Source organism: Varanus komodoensis, unplaced genomic scaffold (assembly GCF_004798865.1).
Source record: "Varanus komodoensis strain SLA01 unplaced genomic scaffold, ASM479886v1 scaffold29_1, whole genome shotgun sequence".
Lineage (NCBI taxonomy): Eukaryota > Metazoa > Chordata > Lepidosauria > Squamata > Varanidae > Varanus > Varanus komodoensis.
The window spans coordinates 1,024,652-1,052,608 of NW_025335759.1; the positions used below are offsets into that span (position 1 = coordinate 1,024,652).

At 46.2% G+C, this 27,957-nt stretch overlaps 1 protein-coding gene across 2 annotated transcripts; it reads right to left on the bottom strand.

Annotated features, from left to right (window-relative positions):
- Positions 1–8,378: 8,378 nt before the first annotated feature.
- PROSER3 (proline and serine rich 3) lies at positions 8,379–27,501 on the bottom strand. Of its 2 annotated transcripts, XM_044435329.1 has the most exons (13): positions 27,460–27,501; positions 19,429–19,506; positions 17,343–17,451; positions 16,791–17,089; positions 15,542–15,687; positions 14,230–14,291; positions 13,203–13,282; positions 12,815–12,948; positions 12,399–12,586; positions 11,380–11,877; positions 9,860–10,022; positions 8,859–8,940; positions 8,379–8,689 (listed from the first exon to the last, which is right to left on the bottom strand). In XM_044435329.1, the coding sequence occupies exons 2-13, from the start codon at positions 19,476–19,478 to the stop codon at positions 8,653–8,655; spliced, it is 1,848 nt and encodes a 615-aa protein (XP_044291264.1). In that variant the 5' UTR covers positions 19,479–19,506; positions 27,460–27,501; the 3' UTR covers positions 8,379–8,652. The 2 variants fall into 2 exon arrangements, with proteins under 2 accessions (XP_044291264.1, XP_044291265.1); XM_044435330.1 differs by lacking the exons at positions 17,343–17,451; positions 27,460–27,501 and having other exon boundaries at positions 19,429–19,486.
- Positions 27,502–27,957: the final 456 nt, after the last annotated feature.

Here is a 27,957-nt window from a genome sequence, read left to right on the forward strand (position 1 = left end):
ATTCCTGATAAGCGGGAATGGGTGTGCTATCTGTGCAGCTCTCTCAAAACAGGAGGTGTGAGAAAGAAACTAGTTCTGATCTTTTCACAGTACCTAGGATGCCCAAATTTGGTACTGCCAGAACCACAGACACCAGTTTCTAGAAAAGTCTGAAAATGGGACATATGTCTGGACAGTTGATATTGGCGACATAAAGTGTATCTTATAACGGTGGCCAGTATTTCTGGACAGATCAAGCAAAACCGTACACATTGGCAATGGAATTCTGCTCCACTTTGCATACTTCAAACAGCCTTGGATTTAGGCAGCTTGTAGAGTGAAAGTTATGCATTCCAGTTTCTCATAAATACTACATGGAAAGCACACGCATAAAAGCTGCCACGTATGATGGATTGAGTCAGGCCAGCCTGAGACACTTGGCTGCCTGAGGCAAAGAACAAGATGGCAGCCCCACCGATCCCCATTCCACACAAACAGACCAGACCTGCAGAAGAACAAACCCAAGTCATTTTGCTGCCTGAAGCAGGGAAGCAAATGGAGCCCCTCTCCAAGCCAAGATACACAATAGCCAGGACTGGTGAAGTTATTCCGGCAGAAAACCGCACAAGCATCAATGCCTGACAGAGAAGGAAGAGGAGAAAAAGACTCCATCAAGCCATTTGCTGTCCTTTCATGAAACCCCGAGTCACATGCCCGGGGCAGTCCCTTCACTCTGGCCGGGACTGGCAGTTGAATCTTATTCCAGGCCTCCACTGGGCCCGAGGGCATCAGGCGTACGTAGGGAGGGGGGGGGCTGTCCTCTCACCCACCGAGGGGCACAGCCGGGCCAGCGGACAGCTCTGTCCTGCACACACCAACGCACGTTAGCTGCCACCACCAGAGGTGAAGTGGCCATCACGTGCTGCAGCGTGTAGGGCTGGCCCTCCGCCAAGCCAATGTGGTGCCCTCCCCTGGCATTTTGCCCTCCTGCCCTTGCCAACCTCAGGAGAGCTTGTTTCTCACAGCATTTGCATGGTGCGGTGTGTGTCTACATATGTGCTTCAGTGTGCCTTTTCCGGAGCAAATGTAATTTACTTTTTGCTTTGCTTTGTTCACATTTCTCAGTAGGTGAGGTGAAGTGATGTGGTGGAGCAAGGTGAGGTGGGGAGAGAAGGGAAGGGAAGGGAAGGGAAGGGAAGGGAAGGGAAGGGAAGGGAAGGGAGCAGCGGAAAGCTATGCTGGGAAGGGTCCTCATGAGGACCCAGCACTGGGCACTGTTCTCTTTACTGGAATATAACCAGGCGCAGGTTTTTTTAGAGAGCTGGAGGCAATTGGAGAAAAGAGATTGCCGCTTGCAGCGTGTGCACCCATCCAACTCTCACCTCTGGCAGAAACAGGTTTTACAGGGTTTTGCTTTGTTTTGAAAACCTGCACAGCCTGTTCAACCACAGGCAGCAGGAGGACAGCAGGTGAAGCCAAGCCTTTCTCATAGCATTTTTAATTTTTTTTTCATATATATAAAACACACAGACAAAACCCCACTATTGTTCCTCTCCAGCCTTTGATAGCCTGGTACAAAAGCTGGCTGGAGTGATACACGTCAAAACATCACAGAAGGAAGCGGTCTACAAATAGCCGTTTTCACAGAAAACTTTGTAGTTCAGGATTGAGCAGATCAAGCCTTTTTTTCCCTTTCCTGGGCTGGGATGGGCAACACAAGAGCCCGTAATATTGCTGTTTCTGACCATCCTGACATCAGCTGGCTTTTCCAATGGCCAGTCCCCTCTATAATACCACAATGGCAGAAAGTGGCTCTATCCAATCTCATAAGTCATGAATAACATCACAGATCCTGCTTTGGACTACAGCAGCAGCCGTGGCATTCCTAACAATTGATCTCTTAATTAGCTCATTCCTGCTTTGGCTTTCCACCTTTGTTCCTAGTTATGGCCTCAAATCCAGCCACCCAGGCCTAGGAACACTTCAGCACATCCCAGTAGTTGACGGCGCATGGAGCAGAGCACAGTTCCCAAATTAATTAGGGCAAGTTGAGTGTGGGTATGCATATGTAATAATTACAATGAATGAGGAACAGCCCCGAATGACGGGAGGGGCAGGGGAGGAGCGGGGGGGCATCCTTTTGATGGCTTTCTAAAGCAGAGGAATTTGAGCCCCGTGCCAGGGCAGCTGGTGAGTTGCTGGGGCATCAAAGCGCTTGGCTTGCCTCTGAGTCTCGGGGCTTTAGGAAGAAGATTTGATCCCCAAAGCTAGGAGGTATGGAAGAGGATCTGGGAAGGAAGAGATCAAGGAATCTGACAATCTCCTCTGGATTTTCCCTGTCCTGGATTTCGCAGAATTCTTGCAGCTTCACCATGCCCTGGAAAGGGTCAGGAGGAATACGAGCAGGGCGCGCGGCGGGAGGGGGCTGCTCGTATCGCTCACCCCACCAATGCAACACGGTGCGGGGAGCAACCGGGACGGGGTTTTGTTGATGGGGCGCCCGGCGCGGGTTTCGATGGTAACAGGTGCATGGCGCGCAGGCGGAGGGCGGAGAAGGGCTCGCCGCCTCCGAAAGCCCCCCGCACACCGCCCGGCCGCCCGCCCTCTTCCCCAGCCGGAGGAAGCCGCCTCCCGCCGCCAGCCCCGCTCGCCCGACTCACCACCATGGCGCCGCGCTCCCGATGCGCCGCGGCGGCGGCGGCCCGAGCCAGTCCCGGGCCGAGCGGAGACAATAGCGGAGGGAGGGAGGCAGAGCAGCGCGCCCGTCCGCCGCCGCCGCCGCCGCCGCCACCCGATCCGCTCCGGCCCGGCCCCTCGGCTGCTGGTCCGTCCTCCTCGCCCGCGCCCTCCCTCGCCCGCTGCTCGTCTCCGGCTGGGAAGAGCCCGCCAGCCAGCGCGCCAGCCGGCGAGCCGAAACGGGCAGGCTGCGAGGGGGCCGGGCGCGCGGCGGCGGCGGCGGCGGCGGGGCGGGGGAGCGCGGCTGGCGGGGGCGGGCTCGGGCTCGGGCTCCGAGGAAGCGGGGGAGGGGGCGGCGGCGAAGCGGGGATCGATCGGCGGCTTGCAACAAAAGGGGTGCTGGGCGAGGGGAAGAGGGGGGAACCGGGCAGACCCCACCCTTCCTCTCCTTTGCCTCACACCCTTCCTCTTTCCGTGGTGCAGTCGACCCCGAAGGGGGTTAAATTAAAACGCAACGAAACAACAACAACCCTGAAACAAAAGGGGCACCCGGCGAGGCAGCTGGAAGGGACTGCACAAAGGGGCTTCTGTTAGCCCAGCCGACCGCTTTCCACCCGCGCCCCCCCCCCCCCCAGCGCAACCTTGAACTGGGGATAGATGGGAGATCGCCCCAGCGCTTCCCCCCACCCCAGCCATTTATTATCTAGGCGCTCAGAAACAGGCGCCCCCCACCCCTCCGCCGGCCGCAATTGTATATAATGGGGAGAGGGGCGCACAGCTCCGATGAATTAGGGGGCGGCAACGCTCTTGCCCTTTTGCAAGGGAATGGGGAATACAGAATCCGGGCGCCCTAGAGGACCGCGCTCGCTCCTCCTTTACACAGTGCCTCCAACAATACAGGGAGAAGCCTTCTCCCCTTGCAAAGCAGCCGCCTCCTTTTTCTAGGACTGGAAGCCCAGTTACGAAAGACCTCGTGTTCTTCCACACGAGGATATCACCTGGCAGGAGGCAGGCCCGGCCCAGGACTGCCCTTCTCCCCTGGGCTGCCCTGCCTGCCTCCTCTGCTGCAATCCTTATGGATTAGTAGAAAATGGAAGATAGCCCAAACGGAGCAGGCTGCCTCACCTAGGCACCTTTCAGAGGCGGTGAACTACTCTACCATCATCCCAAGAAATGATGGGAATTGTAGCCTGACACACCTGGATGGCGCCCACTTGGGCAACCCTGCTATGTCTAGGAATGCAGGCAGAACCTAGTAACTCCCCCCCCCCGCCCACACACACACACACACACACACACACACACACACTGCTATAGGGACGGCTTAAAGTAGCAGTGTGGACTAACAGGTATGACTTGCGCCCAGTCTGGGATTGGAGAAGGAATAGTGAACGAAGGCTAAGCTCAGCTATATGCCTTCTCCCCCTGCCAAGCCTCTTGGTAAGGATCAAAAACATAACATGAAAGCCAAGAGGAGCATCACTGGTCCAAGTAGTCAAAAGCTGTGATTGATAGGCATGAATGGGTGGCTTAATCATTTATATAACTTGGTGGGAAATTACCAAAAAAAGAAAGAAAAGCCCAACCTCACACAAACTGGCACAGGACCTCAGTTACAAATGCAACAAGCCAAGGTAGGTTAGCACAGCAAGAGGCTTCATTGCATAACGGCACGCATTTTTATTAATAGACACTGTCACAGCTGCATCGTCTGTCACGAATCCTCCCAGGTAGCAAACACGGAGGTCAGACCAGGCTATTGCTGACATTGCACCAAGTCCAGACAGGATGTCCTCCGGGAGATGTATTAATCACCCACCCCTGTGAATTAGCTCAATGCAAGAGAGGAGGAGAGGAGGGACACAATCCCAGCCACCCAGAACCTGTTTACGTGAAGACCCAAAGCTTCCATGACCATTTCCCTGGTCTGGGATGGTATATCAGATCCCTGATACATCACAAACTCACCAGGGTCTGGGAGCCAATAAGGGTTAAGAATGTATTAAGTACTCCGCCAGATCTGACTAAAGACCTGTCTTGCCCGCCATCTGGTTTTCCCACAGTAGATCACCAAATGATTCTGGGGAACCTACAGCAGCAATAGTCTCCTCTTGCTGTTGTTTCCCAGCAAGTGGTAACTCCCAAGATGTAGTGTCATTGCAACTGGATGCTCAGGGTAGTTGGAAAGGAGATTTCCAGATGTTTTGGGCTTCAGCTCTCAACATTCATGCTGGCAAACCCTTCTGTGAGCTAGTATCTCAAATCCACAGAAATCTACGTTTTGCCAGTCTTTGCACTATTTAGCCATCCCACCTGTACCAACTGATGGACCTCTCCTCTGTGGATGTATCTAATCTTTCAAGGTCATCAGAGTTAGAGGCCATCAGGATGTCTTCAGACAGCAAATTCTGTAAGTTTACAAATGTGTTGTTCCAAATACTATGACAACCGCCATTTTCTCATAAGAGGGCCAGGGAGTTTCAGTACTAAAGTGCCAGCTGTATCCATCTGCAATCTCTGGTACGGAGAAAATTGACTGGTTATTTTCCATGCCCTGATATCCTCCAGGTTGAAGTACTGTAGTGCTTTATACTAGGGCTGCCTTTGAAGACTGCCTGCTGTTCTAATCCATACACAGCACAACTGCCAAGATACTAAGTCAAACTGATTAACAAGGTATTTTTATTGCATTTTTATAAACTGTCAATACAAGAATAAATACAAAACAATTAAGGGGGTGTGTTAGGATCTTGCTCACCTAGGCTTAAAGAGTTAAAGACCACCACTGGTTGAGCACCAGTGCAAAGCACGCACTAATGCTTGCTCTTCAACGGAGGGCATAGCTCAGTGGCAGAGTACACGCTTTGCAGGTAGAAGGTCCCAGGTTCAATCCTTGGCTTTGCCATGTCGAGCTCAGGGAATCCTGCCTGAAGTGTTCGACAGCAGGTGCCAGTCAGTGCCAGCAATATTGGGATAGATGGACTGAAGTTGTGTCTCAGTATAAAGCAGTTTGCTCTGTTTCTATTCCCGACTGCAGTAAAGGAATGGGAACCTTCCGCACTGAAGGAATCCTCTTGCAGGAAAGCAGTAGGCGGTCACAGCACTGGGCACTGTCCCTCTGGTTCTCCGATTCAGACATCCTACCTACTTTACTAGACAGATATTGGTCTTCCAAGGACACACTGCTGAAAAACAGCAGTCTGCTATCACTCCAGAAGACAGTTACAGAATACCTGAAATCCTTTCTACCCAAATTGTTTTGGATTCTGGCTTTCAGAGATTAAACATGTATATGTATGAGCCACTCAGCCACAATGAATCCACTCCTCGCACCATTATATCCACCATGAAGGGTCAGGTTTCAGAGTATACACAAGCATTAATGAAATCTTAGATGAAATTGCATCAACATGACTCCCACAAAAGCATGGACAATCAGCCAGATGAGCAATATCCTATGGCCGGGCCTTGCAGGCAGAGATGAGATTGCTGTGTCTGCTCCAGACGGTTAAGGAGTGGGGGATGAGGTTTCAAAGAGGCTACGTGAGCGAACTTACGAAGGTACTCTCACTCCCAGTATAACTGAAGAGGTTTCAGAGAGGCTACATGAGAGAACCAAGGAGGGTCAATGACCAAGTTGCCTCTTTTATAGATGGACAGATCTAAGAGCAAAGGTCAGGCCAATGGCTGGGAAGGAACAGTGTGACAAAACAGATCCAAGCAACAAAAAGTACCCTGTTCTTTGCCAGTTATGGTTATCTTGATGCTTGGCACTACCTAGGCAAGCACAGCTATGCCGATTCAAATCCCCCACATTCTCAAATTTAGTCCCCAAAGTGTATGTTACTGCTCCAACTTGAGTATCTTCTCCAGATGGACCTCAGGACAGTGAAAGCTCAGAAGTGTGGCTTGTAACTGCCTTATGGGGGATATGAGTGAGTTTTAGAAAACCATACAGGGAACTATTCAGAGTTCTGATCTGTTGCTCTTTTACTTGGCATACACACATACACAAAGGGGAAAAGAGGATGGCAAAACTGAAAGAATGTTCAAAGTCGGAACTCAAAAAGGAAGGAAGCGTGGATTTTTCATGTGAGATCTGGCCTGATCATTTCTCAGGCTGATGGGACAGTTGTGTTATGAAAAACAAATTCAGTCCCAAATAAATTGGGAGCAGGGTACCACCATCTTAAATTACAAATTTACCCCATCCTGCCCCTATGCATCACGGTCACATTCTACCTCTTATATACTGCTAAAAATAAAGGATCATCTTTTAATTAAAGTGATTGGCAATAGATTCAGTAAAGGAAAAAATGGAAGGAGTTATCAGAACTTATGGAATCCACTACCACAAGATACCATGAGAGCCAGTGTGGTATAGTGGTTAAGAGCATGTGTCTGGGACTCAAGCAATCTGGGTTACAGTCCCCCCACAGCCATGCAGGTAACTGGGTAACTTTGGGCCAGTCCAACCTACCAGAGTTGTTGTGGGGATAAGATTGAGAGCAGAAGGCTGAGAATGTTGTTGCCTTGAGTTTTTCAAAAAAGTAAAAGGCAGGATAGACATCAAATAAACAAGATACTGAAATTTCCAAAAGTATATTGTTTTTGAAAAGGCTTAGACAAATTCATAGAGGAGAAATCTGCCAAGGGATTTAGGAATGATAGCTGCTGTGTACGGAAGTTATCAGCCTCTGAATAGCAGATGCTGGCATCAGCTGAGAAAGGCCAACATTCCATGCCTTGTGGGTAAGCACCCAGAAGGCATCTCCCTAGGCACTGTTGGAAGCATAAGACTAAACTAAATGGCGTTCTGGTCTGAGCCAGCAAAGCTCCTTGTTCTTTATAGATAATAGCAAAAGCAGAATACAGAGAGGAGCCAAAATGGGGAGCACTTGTGTTTTCCAGGAATTACTTGATTTCTCCAGTATCCATTTTCCCGTTCCTATTATGCTAAAGAGAAGTTCCATCTACAGCCTTTTGATCATTGCTCATATTGCCACAAAATTTCCCCCTCCAATAAGGGACAAAACAGAAGTGCTGCTGGTGAAGGTGTGGTTCAGGATCATATGTAAACGATTGACGGTATTTCTTAGGACATGGGTTATTTCAACAAAAGCAAATGTTTCTATCCTTTCCCAAATGCCCACCTCTCCCATCAAGCTTCCTTGCCTAAGCATATTAGAATGGTGTCTGTGATGCTCTAGGATGTACTTTATTCACCTACAGCAAGACCTTCAGCCTAATTTCATGCTGCTCTAGGCATAATTTCATAAATCTTCTGCTTGCAATCAATTCAGACCAAGATCAATCAGCTCCTTTCCCGGCAGTCTAGTAGGAGGGAATGAAGGAGACAGCAAAAAAAGGAGAAGGAGAAGGAGAAAGAGATGGCAGAAAAACAGAAGGTGGCAGGAAAAAATGGTGACCCATCCATTTGCAGCTTCATCTATGGCTATTGCCAACAGATTACCCACAAAAGAAAGTTGTCTTTGAAAGAAAAGGTTACAGAAATTATTAATAAAATCCAATGCAGTTATTTTTCAGGGAGAAGTTTTATCCCACCTTCCCACTCCAGAAGTAGCTATCATAGTTTCAAAGATTGTTTCCCTTTTCCTTTGGGCCAGATGAAACGCAAAGTTTGGACTTCATACCCCCTAGATCATTGGATAAGTAAGTGCTGGATAGATTGTCTCACTAAAAATTATCACCATTCATTTTGATCCAAAAATACAATTTATTTTAAACTCAACACAAAAATATACAATGAAACCATGGGAACAAAGCACTGTTTACATACTAGGGACATCTCTACACAACAGTGCCTGGCCACTTTGCACTTCCAGCTGGCTTGCGTATGCAGGCAGCGCAATCAACCAGAAGAGTGCTAGTTACATGCCTCCAGAAATCCTTTCACTTAACTCATCTCAGGTGCCTGGAACTCCATCCACCGCTCCAGAGCAGGAGAAAGGAACCATCTTCAAATGTCTTAGAATGCTACTCTTTTGGCTGAGCCAACCGGACATCCACGGCTCTGCATGGAAACAGTACAGAAACGCATACCACCTCTGAGGGCCAGAAGGCACCACAGCAACACAAAGTATGAGGTCAGAGTTAACACGACCACATGCTGAGTGGCTAAACTGTTCAGCCAAGTCAGTCAGAGGCATTGCAGCCCTGAACGCAGCAACTATCAAACCAACCTTAGCTGGCTGCGTAGGAACTCCCTCTGGCCCCTTAGCACTTGCAACAGGGAATCGTCCTCAAACTCTGTGCCATCCGAGTCTGTAAGACAGAAACACATGGAAAAATACTTCACTCCTGAACAGGCCCCTTCCTTTTCTCCCTAGTCAGTCTGCAGAGCTCCTCTGCACCTCTGGTCCAGACCCTTTGATCCAAACCATACCATATCCTGCCCCGAGGCTTATTGCGATGGGGAGGCATAGAAATGTTTTAAATAAATAAAATAAAATATCGCTTACCAGATGCCAGTCACAGTTCTCGTTCAAAGCCCTTGATGCCAGCTGCTCGCCACTTCCCCTGCTCGATCCCTCCCTCACGTGTCTCCCTTCCCTTCGCTCCAAACATCTTCCTGATGCAGCGCCCCATCCTGGCTCCCACAGCTCCCTCCCTCTTCTGGACAGCGTTCGCATCTTGCCTCGGATTCCACCTTGGCAGAGGGCAAAAGACCTAGCCAGGGACCCCTGCTGCAGCTTCGATGCCATGGCACTGACCTCTAAGCCAAATGCAACTTCGGCTGCTTTCAACTTATGGCAATGCCTTGTCAGTTCCAGTTGGACACATGCATGAATGCAGGCCAAGCACATGCTTCGACATGCGCTGCACTTTAGGTAGTGCAACTTAGTGTGTCAAATACTCTGGTTCGTGCATACTCTTTGTTCCATCCCCAACCACATCCCCATTCCCTTTTCAGTCAAGCAATTTAGGCCAAAATATTGAGAGAGAGAGAGAGATGCAAACGTCGAATTAGTTCACTGCTTGCTCAAAAGCAGCTCTGCACAGACCATACTCCCCTGGCAATGCCAGAGGTGGCCACTGAAGAGCAGGAGCCTAGATTCACATTGCCAGCATGGAACACCAGAAGGAAAGTGCTTCCCTGTGTAGGACAAAATGGAGTGGACTCCACTGCTGCTGTGCTTAAAGACCATTAAGAAATTCAGATGTCTGCCCCCTGCTCTCTTACCCTCAGCCTGCTCCAGTAGCTGAGCAGCCATGCTCAGGAGCTGGGGATGTGAAGGAGCAGCAACCATGCTTGGTACAGACTGATCTGAGCAGCCATCTTTTGAACTCTTCGAGTTATCCCTAACTGGAGATTCAGGTGGCGAGAAAAGCCTTTCAGAAACCACCTGGATCAGAAGAAAATGTGAGAGAGAAACAGAGAGAGAGAGACTGTTAAACTTTTGCCTGTCTTCTACACTGCCTTATAAAAATAGCAGACTTGGAAATACCCAGAGATGCCCTTCCCAATTTTCCCCAGTTATTTAGCTATATGCCACTGCTCTGTGATGGATTGCTTTTTTTCTTTGCAGGTAGTTTCTGTGGAAAACATCAAGAATTGTGCCATTCAAATACATGATGCCTAATGAAGGATCTAGAGTCATGCCATTTGAACACATTGTCTGTTCAATGGTTTGCTGTTGTTGTTTGAATGTGATGCTTTATTCTAGAAGAGTACTCTTCGTAAGAATAGTTCCACATCGTGCTATGGAGAAACTCCTCAGCATTTGCCAGAACCCCATACAAACCCAGCCCCCTGCCCATCCTGGGTAGCAGGAGACAAAACAAGGAAGGTTCCTCAGCTCTTGAAATCCAGAGGTAGCAATGACATTTCCTGCTCTCCAAGGAACAGGCAGAGACCTACTTAAGAGAATCCTTGCACTGAAATGAAGCAAAAGGAAGGGGCAGGCACACTCCTGAGCTAACAGAAGCAAAGGAACGACTTGCTGTAGAGATGGACACAAGAGCTACTCTCCCCATGCAGGTTCCATTTGCTGGATGCTTTGACACACACCGTGCCCCATGGATTTGCTCCAACCTGGCCAACACATCATAGCTATGTTCTTCTAGGATGAACACTCACTGCACAGACAACTAAACAAGCCTGTTGAGACCCAGTATTTTCTCTGTATGAACTCACAGTGTGCCCTAGAACACACATGCTTGTGGTTGTGCATTGCAGGGGAAGGTTAGAAGAGGTAGGAAAGCTGTCTCTCAGGGAATCTTTTGTGTATTATGACTGATCTCTCTATTGAGGGACCCTGGATAAGCTTCCAGGTAACCTTGGAATTCCCTAGAAGAATTCAAAAGCCATTGTTCTCGTGAAATACAATACAGAGGTGCTTCACAATTTGGCATTATTATTTTTAGCAACAAGAGCAGGGGTAGAAAAATTGGAACCCACTGAAGGCAGAGTGGAAATCAGATGGACAGAAGCATGTGTTAAGGGCAGAAAAATGTTGGTGTGGCATGGGGGAGGGGGGTCCTGCACTGGACCAACCAGTCCTTCCCAAGAGTAGTAAAAGCCCCAAACTAATTCTTATTCCTAAACCTTTAGCAGCACCTGTCATTAAGTGTTCATATTAATCTCTGCAACCATGAGGACTAGAAACATACTTTCACGTCTAAGCTGAAGCGCTCATGACCCACTAAATTAGCTTTCCCTGATTTATGATGACAGCCATATAGATTCCCAGATGTCCATACCTCTCCCAAGACATGTTGAAAAGAATGTTTTGTAGAATTCTTCTGTGGCTTTCCAGAGTCGCGGACAGGTTTCACTTTGCTCTGCCTGGATCTGAATGGCCTCTGACTTTGTCTGAACTCAGCTCCATCACGAGGTTGGGCTGCCGGCTGAACAGGATATGAACTGCTCTGGCTTGAATGCTTGCTGGTTCTTGCAGGTCTTGGTGGGGAAAGAGCGTCCACACACACACAGACAGGACCCGTTTCTAGGGATTGTTCCTTTACTCCAATCTGCCCATCAGATTTAGGACTTTCAGCCACCACAGTACCATTACTAAAGGGAACAGTTTCTGTGAGCTGCTGGCCGCTTGAGTTTCCCATAGCATTCGAGAAGCAGCACGGATGAAGTGTATTGTATGTGCATCTCATGTCTAGCTGGGTTTCAGACGTCCCCAATGATTTGGCACCTTCAGTGCTGCGACTAGTGGATTCTGGTGACTTCAGAGATGCTCTTTTGAGCTGCAGAGAACAAGACAAAAAGGGTCCAAAGAGCATCCTGACAGGGAATCATGAAGCAGCGCCTTAGAACAAGTCCATCCCTGCCTGAGTACCCCACCTTATAGAACAGGAACTGCCCATCGGTGTGTCTAATAGGAAGGTAGAGTATATATGGGTTGGTGTAAGCTAGTGTCCTGCACCAGCAGGGGGTTGGACCTGATGGCCTTCATGGCCCCTTCCAGCTCTAGTATTCTACGATTCTGTATCATCAATTCATACGCATAATCAAAATTCAGGAAATCCCTGGTCATCCCAAGGCCCACACCCTGCCTACTGTTTGAGTTTGTCCATCCTGTACTGCTTTCAAGAACCAGCCATCTGCCATGGGAAAAGCTCCATTTTGCAGCAGCAGGTGTTATGACACCTGGAATATTATACATCCATTCAGCAGAACAGTAAACATACCGCAACAATCTCTTTGTTTCTCTAGCACCTTAGCTCCCACATTTATGCTAAACCACTCATTTGCTTCAATGTCTTACCATGCTGGAAGCACAGGTAGGTTGGATGTACTGACTCTTCTGTGCTACAGCAGGCATCTCAGCTACAGCTTTGTTTGCTTCCTCCATTTTCCGCCGCAGGCGCCACTGGAATAGGATGTCATCTTCTGGTTTAGAATAACGCGATTGAGGTATTTGAATGATATGACTAGGCAGAGCACTCAGGCTACCTGGGGAGAAAGAGAGGCGTTATAATTGCAATGTTTTCAAGATCTTCTGAAAAAAATGTAGCTGTCGAACATTCTGGGGCAATCATCTTAAGTATATGCCGATTTGTCACCACTGCTGAACAAGTGTTGTTTCCATTTGATTTTGCAATGCTTCACTTCTGCCAGGGTCTTGGGGCAACAACAGTACTGGAATCCCCAAGAGGAAAGGTCCCAGACCGCTGGTTTTACCTTTGAGTTGGTGTGCTGCTCGGTGCTGTGGGGCACATCCAGACACAAGTATATCGGCATCCGTGATGGCGGAAGGAGTGGTGGTGCTCAGTCCTTCCAAGCTTACCTGCTTGGAACTGCTCAAGGGGGACATGCTGCGTGCACAGAGAGACAACCGCATGAGGGAAGAACTTGGCGGGAAGGGGTGGTGGTTGGGAAAAGGGAAGCAGGTTGGCCGAGAAGCCTGACTCGGAGTACGGGGCTGGCAGATCAGCGGTCTGCAGCTGGTGCCCTCCAAACTCCCATGCTGGCTAGGTCTGATAGGAGCTGAAGTCCAGTACTGTTGGAGGACTCTGGGCTATGTGAGCCTGGACTAGAGGAGGGGCAAAAATGCAAGGACAGGCAGTACCTTCTATGTAAGAGTCTGGCTGCTCTCTCCTGCAGGTTCACAGTCTCGGGATCAAGGATGGAAGTGTCCTGTGATTCTCCCTACAAAGCAGCATGCAAAGGAAGAGATCAGGGAGGAGGATCCATAGAGTACATATGGGCAGCCTGTTACCCACAGGCTCCATGTAGCTCTTGGCCATTCTCTCTGTAGCCCACAGAGGCCCAGGGTCCTGCTTTGCCCCACTGCTCGGTTTTCAGCCAAAAAGATTGCAAGCCCGCTGAAGGGGAAAGAACGTGCTGGTCTAGAGCAAGTGGAAGGTCCAGGGTGTGAAGGTTCATGGGCAAAAGTGAGGCAGAAGACAGTCCAATCCACTGAATTGAGCAAATTAATTCTCTGGTATGGGAAAATGGGCAGGAGTCGACAGATAAGTCAAAAGAGTCAACTACAATAACAGCGAGGGAACAACTGCGAGTAAAAATGGTCTGTTAGCCTGCCAAGAAAAAGCGACCAAATCAGGGCAAAACAGGACTTCCACCTGCCTGAAAACTGAGAAACTTAAAAAGATCTTTGGTTGTTGAAAAGCAGCGCAGCTCTAACTTGGACCAATGTTAAGTATCCTGCTGACAGAGAAATACTGCAGTGAGACTCACATTTATTTTGCCCAAAGTAAAGTGAATCCCCCAAGTAGGACAAGGGTCACACAAACAAGTCTGCATAGGTGATTCTCTCCACCACATTTGTATGCTGCCCTTCCTCCAAGAAGCTCAGGGCAATATGCATGGGATTATCCCATTGTATCATCAACAAGTCTGTGAAGAAGGCTAAGTTTGGAAAATACGATTTGCCCACAGCCATTCAGTGAGACTGAGCAAGGATTTAAATGTAAGGCTCTCCACATACAATATTCCTTAACCCAGTGGGGCGGAGCTCTCCAGCAAGTTGGCAAGAGGATGGGGGACCAACAGGGCTATATTATCTCCTCCCTAATACTCCTCTCCTATTATAATAATAATCCTTCTCCTTTCCTAAAGAGTACCTCCTCACTCACCGAGGGAGACTGATCCAAAGCTGGACTGAGAAGGGAGGGTCTCATTTCACTCTGGATAGTGTCTGCAAGGAGATATTTTCATTAAAAAAATAAGGACTCACATAGGTCAGCCATCTTTGCAAAGAAAATACACTTAGTCATGAAGAAACTCCCATGGATGCACATCCATGGCCCTGCTGAATTCTGCTCTAGGCATAGCTTTCCCTCGGCACCTTTCTGCTAGCAGGTGAACATGAGCCCAGATCTCAGCCCTGCTACACTGTCGGCCATGAGTGCTAGGAGCAGAACACATTCTCAAAAGCAATGGGGTCCTTCAGAGGCCCAGATTACTCCAGAGTGCCTTGCCAGCTTAAAATAAAAAAGCCTTAGGGTACATACATAGTTATCTGATAGTTGCAAAGGAGATTAAGGGCGTTAAATTTTGCTGTTTTAATAACCTTGGCGCATATGTGCTCTCTGAGAAGGAAGATCTCTGTGGGGGGATTTGTTTATTTTTAGCATTTAGCTTTATCTATTTAAAAGCCATTAAGGCCATATAAACAAATGAGAAGTTAAAAGTAAAAAGGTAAAATAATAAAACTGTGCTGCTCAAAAGGCTAACCTAAAAAGATGCATATTTACACCCTTTCAAAGGCTGGGGAAGTGGGAGCCAATCCTTGTTCTTGGGAGAGTACATTCCACAGCTTGCAGGTTACAGGAGAGAGCCCTTTCATTCATGCCCAACAAACAGGTTTTTATGGGTAATGGCGCCCTCAAAAGGGCCTCTTCTGCAGATTTTAATGCTTGGGCAGGTTCAGTGTAAGACAGATCGTCCCTTATATGGCCAAGTCCTGAGCAATTCATGGATTTAAGAGTCAAAACCAACACCTTGGATTGCAGCTGGAAAGCAATTAGCAACCAGTGCAGATTTTTCAGGAATGGTGTAATATGACCCCCTTGTGTGCACTACCAACAACTGCAGAGCAGCTGCACTTCCTGTTACAGCTGGGAAACAGACAGTGCTGGACAAAAGCTAAATGTCACTCTGCTTACTCTTAATCAAATCATCGCGCATCCAATATAAAAACCCTTCCTACTCATACCATCCAGTCATAAAACTAGGACAGCTTTGTTGACACAAAGGAAAACAGGCCCTTCCTAGGATCCACTCAGATTGACCCGCCCTGATGAGAATTTATTTATTTATTTATTTATTTATTTATTTAATTAAAAACATTTTTATGCCGCCCCCATCGCAGCAAAGCCTCGGGGCGGCTCACAACAAGAATGCGGTATTCATTATAACGGCATCCTTCCTGTTGGACACAGATACCTGAAGATGGTGATGTTGCCTTCTTGGAGATCGTGCCTTCTGAAGAAAATGAGTGACTGAGCCACCAGAACTGAGCAGATTGTCCGCTGGGTAACCAACGCTCTCCACGGGTTGCGGGCTGCCCGTAACGGAATCGTGCTATGTACCTGTCCCACAAAAGGAGATACTCTGGGTTTAGCCCATGCGCTGTGGCTCATCGTGATTTATGCGACCCACAAAGAACCTGTCGCACCAAAGGGCACCACATCTCCATTTGAGGGTCGTCATATCACATGGACCTGGCAAGTGTGCATTATGCAAGGTTAAACAACCTTCACATACCCCGAAAATAGACCATGGGTCATGTGAGGGTGTTCAAGCCTTGCATAACCCACATTCACTGAGTCTGCATGACACCAGAACCCCTGAGCAAGGGTGGCACATTCCGAATGGAATCCGTACATCCTGCGTGGGTTAAATAATCCAGTGAACTGTTGTGTCATGTAAACAGCCGCTATATTGCCAACAAGGACACAGATTTTGCCGGTAATGATCACCCTGAAATGGCCTTGAGACCAAACACTGTGGTCCAAGCATTAAGCACGTATGACCAACATGCAGCCCGCACCTGCTCACTCGCTCTGCAGCCCATGGCAGCCCCACTGCACCCTGTACCCTTCTCCCAGTGAAGAACCAAACTGCTGTTCCTCTGCTGCTAGCAGCATCATGAAAAGAGGACTGCTGAGCAGTGGAGTGTGGAGAGGCTTCATGCTCACTTCTTCTGCCAGTTATCCTAAGGCAGAGCTCACTGTTTCCACACTGCTGGCAGCGAGGAGGAAACTGTGATCTAGCTCAGGAAGCCAGTAGAGGGAAAGAGAGACTTTGCACGCTCCTCTTCCTCCCACGATTTGTCCCCCGATCTCAGTGAAAAGGGAGGGGAGGCTTAAACATCTCCATCTCTGCACCCTGAAATGTGAATAGGTGGGGCAAAGAGTGCACGCGTGCATGTGCCTACATACATGGTGTGTTTGTGTGTGGTCCTCTAACCCACTGCTGGGCATTGCATGCGGCCCTCAGAACCAGAAAGGCTGCCTGCTGTAGTAAAGGAAAATGGAATATAAGAAACAGAACTGACTGAGGCTTCCCAGTGAGCCCTCCTTTCAGATGTGATCTGAACACTGGACTGCCACTTTCCCACACATCAATTAACTCTCCTATAACGCTCCCTTCCTACTATCCTACAGAGAGAATCTCCAGCGGAGTGGCTCACCTGGCAAGAATTGATTCACTGTCTGAAACAGATTCCTGAGTCTTTGGTGAGGTCAGTGCCTTAGTACTTGACACCTGTTCCGAGAGAAGATTGCTTGCCCTCTCAGGAGTGAGGGAGGAAGAACTATGCTCTGTCGAAGGCCATGACTCATTGAAAGGGCTTGCGGAGTCGGACTGAGGGGGTTTCACTTCTTGACAGCTGGAATCAGGCAGAAAACTTGGTTGCATAGGATTCAACATTTCTGTCTGCTTGGGAGAGGTGGGGTAATTTCTGCACTGACAACGAGATGGACTTAGAACCTAGGAAGGAAAGCAAAGAGTGTCCGTACACTATGATCCCAGGGAGTTTCAAGAAGCTTTAAAACCCAGACATGATGCAGCTGCTTATTTTCCAGCCACCACACCAGCCCTCTCCATGCCAAGCCTAGCCCTGTGGCAAGCTGGCTGATAAGGGATCCAGAAGGCCAGTTCTGGCCCCTCCTGCTAACATTTGCTTTTTCTTAGTGAACCTATAACATTATTTGCCAAACTCATCTCCTCCCCGCCATCTCACCGTATATCGTTGCTCCTGACTCAGTAACTGCGCCTGGGAGGGGTAATAATGACTCCGGCAACTGGACACCTCCAAAAAGGGGCTTCCCAGCTTGGAGAAAACAGCCTGACTGTGCAGCAAACAAGAAATCTAAGTTAGCAAGGCCATTATTCTTTAAAAGACATGCAAATGGGATCTGATCCAGTATTCTGCTTCCCTTACTGGCCATAAGAGGCTTACCAAAGTGGAAGGCACTTGGGCTCCCTAAATACTGAGAATCATATCCTTCTGAAGAAATATTACTGGCACAGCTGAAAATTAAGGACTGAATGACACATCACACTAAATGCATTACCACCTTTACAGTGACTTTTCTCCACCTAAGCGCCACACCCAAAAAAGGAATACCACGTGTGGGGGAACCCTATTGTGATGAGGATGCAAGACTCCACTGGTACCAATGGGAGCTATCCTCGTAATGCAAATAACAGCTTGGAGTGGGACCATAGGAGGAAGGTAATGTACACCCCATGCTTGTTCTCAAAAGTCCCAGTCTTGACTGGATCCCACCCCCATGTCTCTTTTTAAATGCACTTCCACATGAGTTGCTAGGTGCTATGACACCACAGCTGGTGCATTTTGTGGAAACCAGGAGTGGCCTTATGCAAAGAAACACCTCAAGGCTTATTTAGCCAAGTAGTAACAATCCAGCATCTGCCTGGGTACCTGAACTCCCATTAGCTACAAATAGTGAGGTCTGAATATGAAGACTATGTATTTTCCCCTTGGTTTTTCAGGAAGTAAAAAAGAAACCTTATGGTCAGTCTACCACCACCAGGAAAGTGCCCCTTCCTGGTTCACCACTATATCTTATAAACACATGCTGCCACATCACAAACTAATGATGGCAAAGTTGCAGATTTGGTCAGACTTGTGGCTTATCTTGTGGAGCAGTTGACAAGAGCACAGGCTCGGAAGTAATCTAAGCCGCATGCACTGTGTGGTCATTTACCCCCCACTTCTAAACATCCCAAGCCATAGAGGTGGGTGCAGAGGGGCTTTTTCAATGCCATGCCTGAGGATCATTGTGAAGTAAAAATCATGTTACCAGGATGGCTCTATATTACCTTAGGTATCAGAGGCAGTACACCTCTGAGCAACAGCTGCTGAGGAATACAACAAGCAGGAAAGTGCTTAAGAGCTTCCTATGTCTCAGGTTAGTCACAATGGGAATAAACAATGGCCTAGATAGGGCTTTGGTCAAATTCTGCAGGACATTGCTTAAATCTGTACATAGTACAGAGAATGAGGTGGCAGAAGTCTGGACTATGCCACTACAGACTTCAAGTGGGGACTAGAATACATCAGGAGCTCCCTGATGTAACCAAATACAAACACACACCCCAACCACATACTAAACTAACCATGAAAAGGAGAGCAGGAATGAGCAAAATGCAGCTGCATTTGGCCCAGCAAATAAAACTCCCCAATTTGGCATTCCAAGCACTAGGGAGTATACAAACAAATGTGATTATTTGGGGGCTCTATAGTGCTCCAGACAACACTGATTTATGTTTTTTTTAATAAATTAATTTTTTTCTGGTCACCTGGCAGACTGCCACCCACAAGAATGAGGTTTGCAGCCTCAGAAATTTCCCCACCCTTGATTTAGAGAAATCCCCCCTGCTGTTCAAGCTTACTACATACTGAAGCTTTTAACATGAGAGAGCATTCAATACACATGATATTTCCCACCTAAAGTGGCACTGCCTAGAATTCCACCACCTCATTCTGTGCAACGTGCAGTTGGCAACTATGGTCAAGGAAACAGCACAGCCAAATGTCTTGGTTTCGCCCTTAGATGTGTTCCAGCCAATCTCATCAGGTCTAGTAATCTTCCCCCTCTTCCTATGGAACATTATTTCCAGTATTTCCCTGACAAAGGTACTCAGTAGTGCTCATATGTGGACACCGTGGCTCTATCCTGGAATGTTCCACTTCGCAGGGGCACTGCTTTGTTCAGTGGATATAGTCCCCACCTGTTTTCCTTAACAAATCCATGTTCTAAACAAACAGATCCCAGTAAATAATTCTGGAATAGACTTACTTATTTTGCTTAATTTTCTGACTTCCAAGTGTTTGTAGTGGTTCCTCCATTTGGTTATTGCTGGAAATGATGATTTAGCTGGAAAGGGGCAAGGAAGAAGGCGGCGGCATTAAGAATCAAGGAAGGCAAATTAAAAGAAGATACATACTTAATGCAGGAGGGGAAAACATTTTTTTCCTATCATGGGCCACTGGCTTGTAGAATAAATGAAGCCAAACAAATATTTTAAAACCCTCTCTTGTCTGAGGAGAGCTTTGAAGGCAGTGATCAAGTTGGCTGACAGCTAATCCAATCTACACTTTGACTGCAGACTCCATGAAGTTAAGTGACAGGCCAGATACAGCCTGCAGGTTTCCCAGTCCTGGGCTGAAAGAAGAAAAGAACAGTTTGCTACAAGATTTCAACTTTCACCCCAAATCACCCAACGTTTTTTCCTCAACAGTGGAGATAAATAAAAATAGTTACAATGCCAAACGCAACATAATTTAGACCTGTATGACATATCTGCATATTGAAGATAACCCTCAACAAAATATCTAAGAAGTGAGTCCTGGGACAAAACTCCATGAGCAAAATATAGTAAATGCTTTTCCTAAGTGTTCAAAAGCACTTTATATAGTATGTTGGTAATCTTTCAAAACAATTTTAATAATAGCTCAGCACTATTATCCCCATATTACAGATGGGCTGGGGGACTAAAGCTGAAAAGCCATGGCTTCCTCTGGCCATCAACCAAGTTTAGGGATAAACTGAGAACATCCACCTCCTGCAATTAACTACCACGAAAGCACCAGCTTCCCAGTGCAAAGATGCTGTGCAGAGAATGAGGTGGTTTCTTATACCATCTGCATAATAACTGAAGACACATAACTCAGAAAGGCTTTTGTACCCTTTAATTTAACCTAAGATGACATATTCTAAGACCTTGCACCATTCTATTTTCCTCCCCTTGCATTTTCCTGGGGAGATGTATTTTTTTCACAGGCACACTAAGAAGGCTACAAAGAGAATCATGATAAATCATTTACAGAGTGGGAAGCATCCATACACCAGGACATTTTCTTAGCATTCAGGGCATAGTAACTTTTCTAAGGCTAAATAGTTCTATTTGTTGCTTAAATAGTAGGACTATCCAGGAAACCACATACACCCTTTTGGAGTCCCATCATGGGAGGCAGAAGACATAAACGCAATAAATAAATAGAAAATAATGTCCTGCTGCAGCTAAGCACATTGTCAGTCTGATCATTGGTCTGTGCAAATTACAAGTCCCACATTTGCCCTTGGTTTTTCAGGGCAAAAAACATTACATTGCCCCACATTTGAAAATCTGCACACTTCTTTATCTACAGAAGTGGCAAGGAAAACAGTTACAATGTTCTCAGCTGTGCAACTTTTAACAATTTCCTTTCCTTTCTTAATAGATACCCAGCAGAGTGACTAGCCTTCATACAGACCAGTCCTGGATTCTACAATCCATGTGGACTACTGAGCAATACACCCAGGGAACATTTCAGCTCCGGTACATCCATTAGCATAGAAGCAATTCTAAAAGAGGACGGAATCCAGGCTTGGCAAGTCATGTACAGTAGCAAAGGTGCTGCACCATCTTCTGGGATTTTCAACTTCACTGAGATTCAGAGCAAGGAATTCTTTGCAGCTGCTTAGCTCTTGCATGCACTTGGGGAGGAAAATTCCATGGCACTTGTTTTTCCAGTGTGCAGTTGCCAGGGCAACAATTTTTGTGTTTCTTCTCCTGTGAAAGCATCCCATTCAGTGACCCTGCTGTACCATGAAGTAATGAATAGCATGAATTTCCTTGCTCTGGAGAAAACTGTATGACTTCAAGAACCATCTGATCCAAGGTGGGCTCCAAGAAATCTCTGATCCATTCTTGCTTTAGCATCACTCAGTGCAATTCTATATATGCATATGGTTTATATGGGCTGAACAGTGGAAGGGCCACCCTGTGGAAACGCAGTTATGAAAACTGAGCAGAATCACACAGGGAGAGAAAATCCAGCTGTCCAAAGGGCTCAAATCAACTGGCCAATCTGTGGGAGCATCTTTGTCCCACAAGTACAGGCACATCACAAGCAATCAAAGAGTAACATGCCTACAGCTAAATAAAATTGTTCCTACAATTTCCCACACAGGCACCATAGGTCTCTTCCTATTGGAGCCAGTGGCCATCAGCAGAAGACAAATGGTTCCTTGCTACCAAGCCTCTAGCATAGCACATCTCAACCACAGCCCTAGGAACAGGTGGCAGCAATCTACTCCACTATGCCCTGTCTGGAAGAGAGGAGCACACTGACCGAGCCCGTGCTGAATCCCTGCTTTTAAGCCACATCTCCCTCCACACAGAACTGGGGAGAAAAGCAAAAGAGCTTCCCAGCAACATTGGCCTCCTGCCTTTCTGATCTTATTTAGCAGAGAACAAGAAACCAGCCCTAAGCTCTTTTTCTTCTTAGATTTACAACCCTTCCAGGCAAAGTGCAGAGAAGTTTGCTTTTTTTTTCTCCATATTGAGAAGCTAGCAGAACACTAGCAACCTTCACAGAAAAGACTATGGTTAAGTATATTCAGATTCCCGAAGCCACCATTATCTCTAGACTTTTGAGTGTGAACAGGATAGCCACACTGAACTCTGGGCCAGCCAGGTATAGAACATTGTTTCTGCCCGTTGTCAATGAATTTGTAGAAAAGCTACCATGAGACTCCATAACCTCTGCGTATCAGAACCAGCCCTGTCAGCATGGACCAAACAGTGACAGCACAAATCACAATTTTGGCTGGAAGGAACATTTGTTTCCCATCAGTATAAAGGAGAAAACTTTTCACACTGGAAAGCAGTCAGCATATTGTCTCTAAGAGTACAAGAAATAAAACTGGCAAACAACAAGCTTAGAAAGGTCAACTGATTGGTCATATAGTCGCATGTTTAAAGCATCATCAGAATAACAACATAGAATGGAATAAGCCATGTTAGGTATAAAGTAACAGATTTAAAAGAAGGTAGTCAGAAACACAGATCTCAAAGTACATCTTGTTCAATACTACATGGAAGCATGAAAGATCAAAAGCTCAATCCTACACATGTCAACTCAGAGATAAGCCTAGCCGAGTTCAATGAGATTGTTGCAGACAAGGGAGGTGGGTGACCCTTATGTCAGTGTAACTCCTCAACCACTGCAACTTTTTTTGAGCTTCGTAGGAACTATCTATGATGTGCCATTGTGGCAAACCGATTCAGGAGGGAGAGTTCAGCACCATGGATAGTTCCTACAAATCTCAAAAGAAAAGCTGCTATGGAGGAGCCACTGGCCTCCCCTGATTCCAGGTACAAAGTGATGCTGCTTATCTTCAGTCTTGGGAATCTGCTGGTGAGTGCAGGTAATTTAAATAATAGGCTTTGAATGTGATAGATGTAGTGCAAAACTATGGGCTCAAATGAATGGCACAGAAGTGCAGCTAACAATGCCAAATTGTGATATATTTTTTAAAAGTGGGAAAATTGAAGCTGCTAGAAATGTAAGCTAACTACATACCTATGTGGACACAGCCAGGCTATTGTGTCAAACTACAGAATCTCAGGTGTACAAGAGAGATTAAAAAAATGGCACTTCTATCTTTCCTCTCCACTCCCCAGATTCTTGTGTGCATGACATCAAACTGGCTAGGCTTATGTCTTTACAATGCTTGGAAAAAACAGTAACAATTTTGTAGCCCAAACCCTGCTACTTAAAATAGTGTGAAATTTGCTTCAGAGGTTGAAGGTCAGCTTTGCTGCCTTCTCAGTGCCCCACCCATCCTGCAATTTCATTTTGACAAACTAAGATCAGCTACGCACATTACTCAGACACACATCAGAGCTATTGGTTATTCTCATGCAGTCACTGGTACTGTGTGAGAAAACCATCCGAAGGCTCCAACTTGGAGGCTCTAATGTGCTGCAAAAGGGTTAAAGCTGCATCAGTGTTCCCATGCTTGATTTCAAAGTGGAGTCTTAAGTTGGCAGGTTTAAAGAATGCCACTGTGGCTTGACACATAAGGCAGACTGGCTTTGCATTTTAATATGGTGGCACAAAGAAGAGAAAAATCACTAACCCAGATGGAATTAAATAAATAGCTTGTGGTTTACTTTATGGCACCTGCTCAGGCTTGAATCTGGCTTCCCGGAATATAGATCTTCTTGTCTCTTTTCTGGCTTGTCCTGCTTTTTGGCATCAAAAGTCCCAATTGTCAGCATTCATGGGATAAAAGTGTCTCAGCACTTTCAGGTTCCATCCCTCTAAGTTATCATTCCAGGTGAAACGTGTGCCAGATGCTATCAGGGCAAGTCAAACTCCAGTCAAGGGAATGGCTAAATTCCAAGTTTCAGTTGGTCATGATTATTTTTTTTTAAAATCCTTTCTTCAAATTAGAAGATTCGATGATTGCCTGTCATGGAAGCTTTCCCTAGTGAGCTACTCCACTACCCTCTTTATGCAAGTCCTGGAAACATATACCTTGCTTTTCTGACAGACAAGGTTTTTCATGCTCTTTAACCAGAAAGATGCATTTTACTCTCCCATGTGAGATCACAAGCATGCTTGTAAGCTCCAAAGTTACCTAATTTCTAATAGTCCCAGCAAACTTAGAGTCACAGTGATGAGACGCAGATTTGGGGCCAGTTGGCTATGCATGTTTTGCTTCAGAATCACACCCAGTGCTGCACTGCGCATATTGCAGGAAGGTTATATTAAAAAAACAAAGATGGTTTTGACCACCTTGATAAGCAATAATATGAATATATTGTCAAAAGTTTTGAAAGTGGGAGGAAAATACTTTATATTGTCTTTCCATTATCAAAATAAAATGTAAAGCCATTTGCACAGTTGGAATCATAAATCCTTGGTAACAGAAGCAGAATTATCTTTTTTTCCCAAGGTTTCAAAAAGCTACAGGTAACAAGATTATGCTCCCATGAACACAAGTTGGAGTTGGTCTTGTGAGGAATAACAGAACAAGCAATACCAAATTTTCTCCAGGACCTGCTACAAAAGAGAGGGTGGGAGGGGAGGGAGAAGAAACCCAAAGTATACAGTGGAATGCATGCCTGTCAGGAAGCAATAAAGAACAAATTGTAGTGAGCCAGGGGTGAGAGAGAAGAAAAGAAGCTGAATGTAAAAACAATGCCAGAAAACACACACAGTCCAAAAGGGATATATTCTGTTTTTTGCAGAAAGTGCCAAGAGGCTGCTATTCAAGCTCTCCAACAAGACCAAGCTTATCCTCCTAAACAGGAATAGGCAAAACACTACCCATAAGCTTTGCCCTGTACTGCTCCCAAGGCACTCCCTATCTCCACAGGTATAGCAAGCCCTTTACTTATAAACTAGGTGGTGCTGCCAAGGCATTCCAAAACGAGGCAGACAGATTACAATTTCAAACTCAAATTATTCAACCTGCTTCAAAGAAGTAATCCCATTCCCAGCAGTCGCATGGAGCATTACAGGCTGAATATTCTTAGCATTCAAACAAAACAAGACCTCTGCACTAATCCTGGGAATAGCTACTAAACTGCTAAGGCAATAATAAAGGTCCCTTGGCCCACCTTTACATATAAGGCCACAGAAATTACTAGTTAATTTGACTCCACATAGTTATGACTAGTCATTTGTGCTATATCACTATCCTGAAAAGAGACACTTTCACTTTACTGACCAAATAACAGTCATTTCCAAGTTGCCTTTAGCCAGCTATTTGTGCTCAGAAGAGAAATGTTTGCTCCAAATCTCAGCTCCATCTGTGTGACCTTTTAAAATGCCAGATGTCCAGAAAAGCTGAGAACTACAACTGCATTTCTAAGTGGCAAGTATTTTCAATTTTAACACTAAACCACCATTGGAAAGACATTAGACCTTTGCACACTTACCTGTGTGAAAATCCTATTGAAATCAATGTGACATACCTTCTGATGAGCATGCAAAGTGAAGTAGCCCTGTCCATGCTATTTTTTTTTCTTGCAATGCTTTGCTAAAGCAGTCTAGAGGCTAAATATTATGATATGGATGCATGTGTATTTCATGCCAGGCATTTATTTTACTGGAACTGCCTGAAGCTCCCTCAAGTGGCCACTTAGCAGAGGAAAACCAAGATCTGTTGTCATATAGCAACCATGAAATAGCTACCCCATGCTAAGCTTTCAGTAATGCAGCAAACAAATTCCAAGTATACAAGTCTAGCAACTCATAAAGTTGCTAGACAATATATTTGGACATAAAACTCAATCCAGTCTGTTCTGAGAGGGTGATCTGGGATAATCTCCAACTGAAGTTAGAATTCAAAGCTGACAGAAACCTTACACCTGTATTTCCATAAACAAATACTCCTTGTGCACCAAAAGTCAAGCAACCATAGTCCAAGCGCACAGAGTGAATTAGTTTACTGCATAAACATGAACAAGTTGCCAAGTTTTCCTAAGCAAGGCTCTTGTGCTCATAATAGTATCATAACAGGCAAAAATTCAGGAAATGGAATTTCTGCTTGTCATGCAGTTACAAAGTGCACAGAATCATAGAAATTGAGCTAATACCCTTGAAGAAATATGCCTGTCAAAACCTACTCAATGCAGCTGGAACTATTTCAAGCCATAAGAAGTTCAAAAATGTTTTTAAAGTGTGTGGGAGTCACAAACTGAAGAGAAATCAAGCCATAAATCAGTGGGTGGGGGAAGGAGTCTAAAAAAATTGTAACAACTTGGGCTGCTAAAGTGATGAGCTGTTAAGAGTCAGAAACAGATAAAAGCAACAAGCTTCCCCACAGAGACACACAAAAGTGAGATACTGTGTGCATATTTATTATTTTAATACCTAGCTCAACCTAGCTTTGGAATTCAATGCAGGCTAAAACATACTCTTAAAAAGATCATAATTATAGTCACTATATATTTACTACATGTATTTCCTGCCAAAGGACACTTATACGGTTCTCCTCTCCATTTTACCCTCACAACAACCCTGTGAGGTAGGTTACACTGAAAGTCAGTGACTGGCTAAAAGACAATGAGCCTCTTGGCCAAGTGATGACTAGAACTAAGCTCCCAAGATAATCCTCTTACCAGTATGTAACACTGCCTTATGATAGCAAAAGCCAGCTTAAATAAGGTATTGCAATGCTTCCCAAAAGGACAGGAAGTTAACCTGATGCACAGTTGCCAAGGGATCAGAAAAAAAGCCAGTATGACCTATTCTTGTGCCTTTTAACAGCAGACTGAAGCTGCATAGAGATAAAAACATCAACACTTACTAATGTTCACTATTAAGCCTCTGTTAATACCAACAAAGAACTGATAACCCTAACCTGACACAGTGTCCAAACCCATCTGGGCCCAAGCAGGCAGGAGCAGATATGGGGCGGAAAGGGGGCAGGGGCACAGAAAGAAACCAAGTCTTTCATCATGTGTCCAGACAAATTGAAGGTATAATCAGCATATCCAGGCAAATACAGCCAGCCCCTCTTTAGGAATAGATCATCTGTACTGTCCACAACTGAAGAACTATAGTACATCTTCAGTGTGGCTCATTCCCATATAAATATAGAGCTACAGCCGTACGGTGTTATTTTAGTCAGGAGCACCTTGAACAGACCCCAGTAAAGGAGAGTTTCTCTCATTTTAGTACTTGTATAGGCTTGCAGCCTTCGACGTATCAACCAAGGGGTAAGGCGCAATGAATACTTAACGAACTCGCACATCTCCTCTCCTGGCATTCGCACGATCGCCATTATGCTTAACACCACTCAGATTCAGTTCAATGGGGGCAGCCTCTGCGCGTCCCCCTAATATCCTACAACGAGAATCGCGGAAGGACCTGAGACGACCCCCGCTGGACCCTCCAGTCCAGCATCCTGGTCACACTCCGCCGACCAGCTGCCCACAGACCCCTCAAGCAAGATGCAGCGCAGCAACCCCTGCACACGCTTCAATGGCGCTTTAGCACCCACGACGCCGTCCGAGGCCTACCGCTCATCCCGAAATAAACTTACCGCCCTTGCAGTCACTTAGCAACCAAAAGAGGAAGTCGCTATGCGCAAAGGAGGTCGGGTAACCCGGTTTTTTTCTTGCCCATCGCTCATTTAGGATCACTACTACACTTCCCACAAGGCACCGCGAGCTATGCGTCGAGTAGACGAGGCGGGAAACACTTCGGACGCACCTCGCGTTCTGGGATGGCACAAAAACTACAAATACCATGATGCTCCGGATCAGATTTTATTTTTAATTAAAAACCTTAAAAAAAAAAAAGAAAGACCGAGAGGCCAGGAAGAGCTATCGGAAGCGTATGCTTGGGCCGGGGTTGAAAAGGTAGCTTACTAACAGAGTAATTATACTGTTCAAGATGAACAGTACAACGCTATGCATACCTACTCAGAATTGAGTTCAATCGGACTTACTTCCTGGAAAGCATGTATAGCATTACAGTCCTTCCTAATATTTGTTTGTGAACAAACATAAAATGGCACTTTCAGAGGTACAGAAAACAG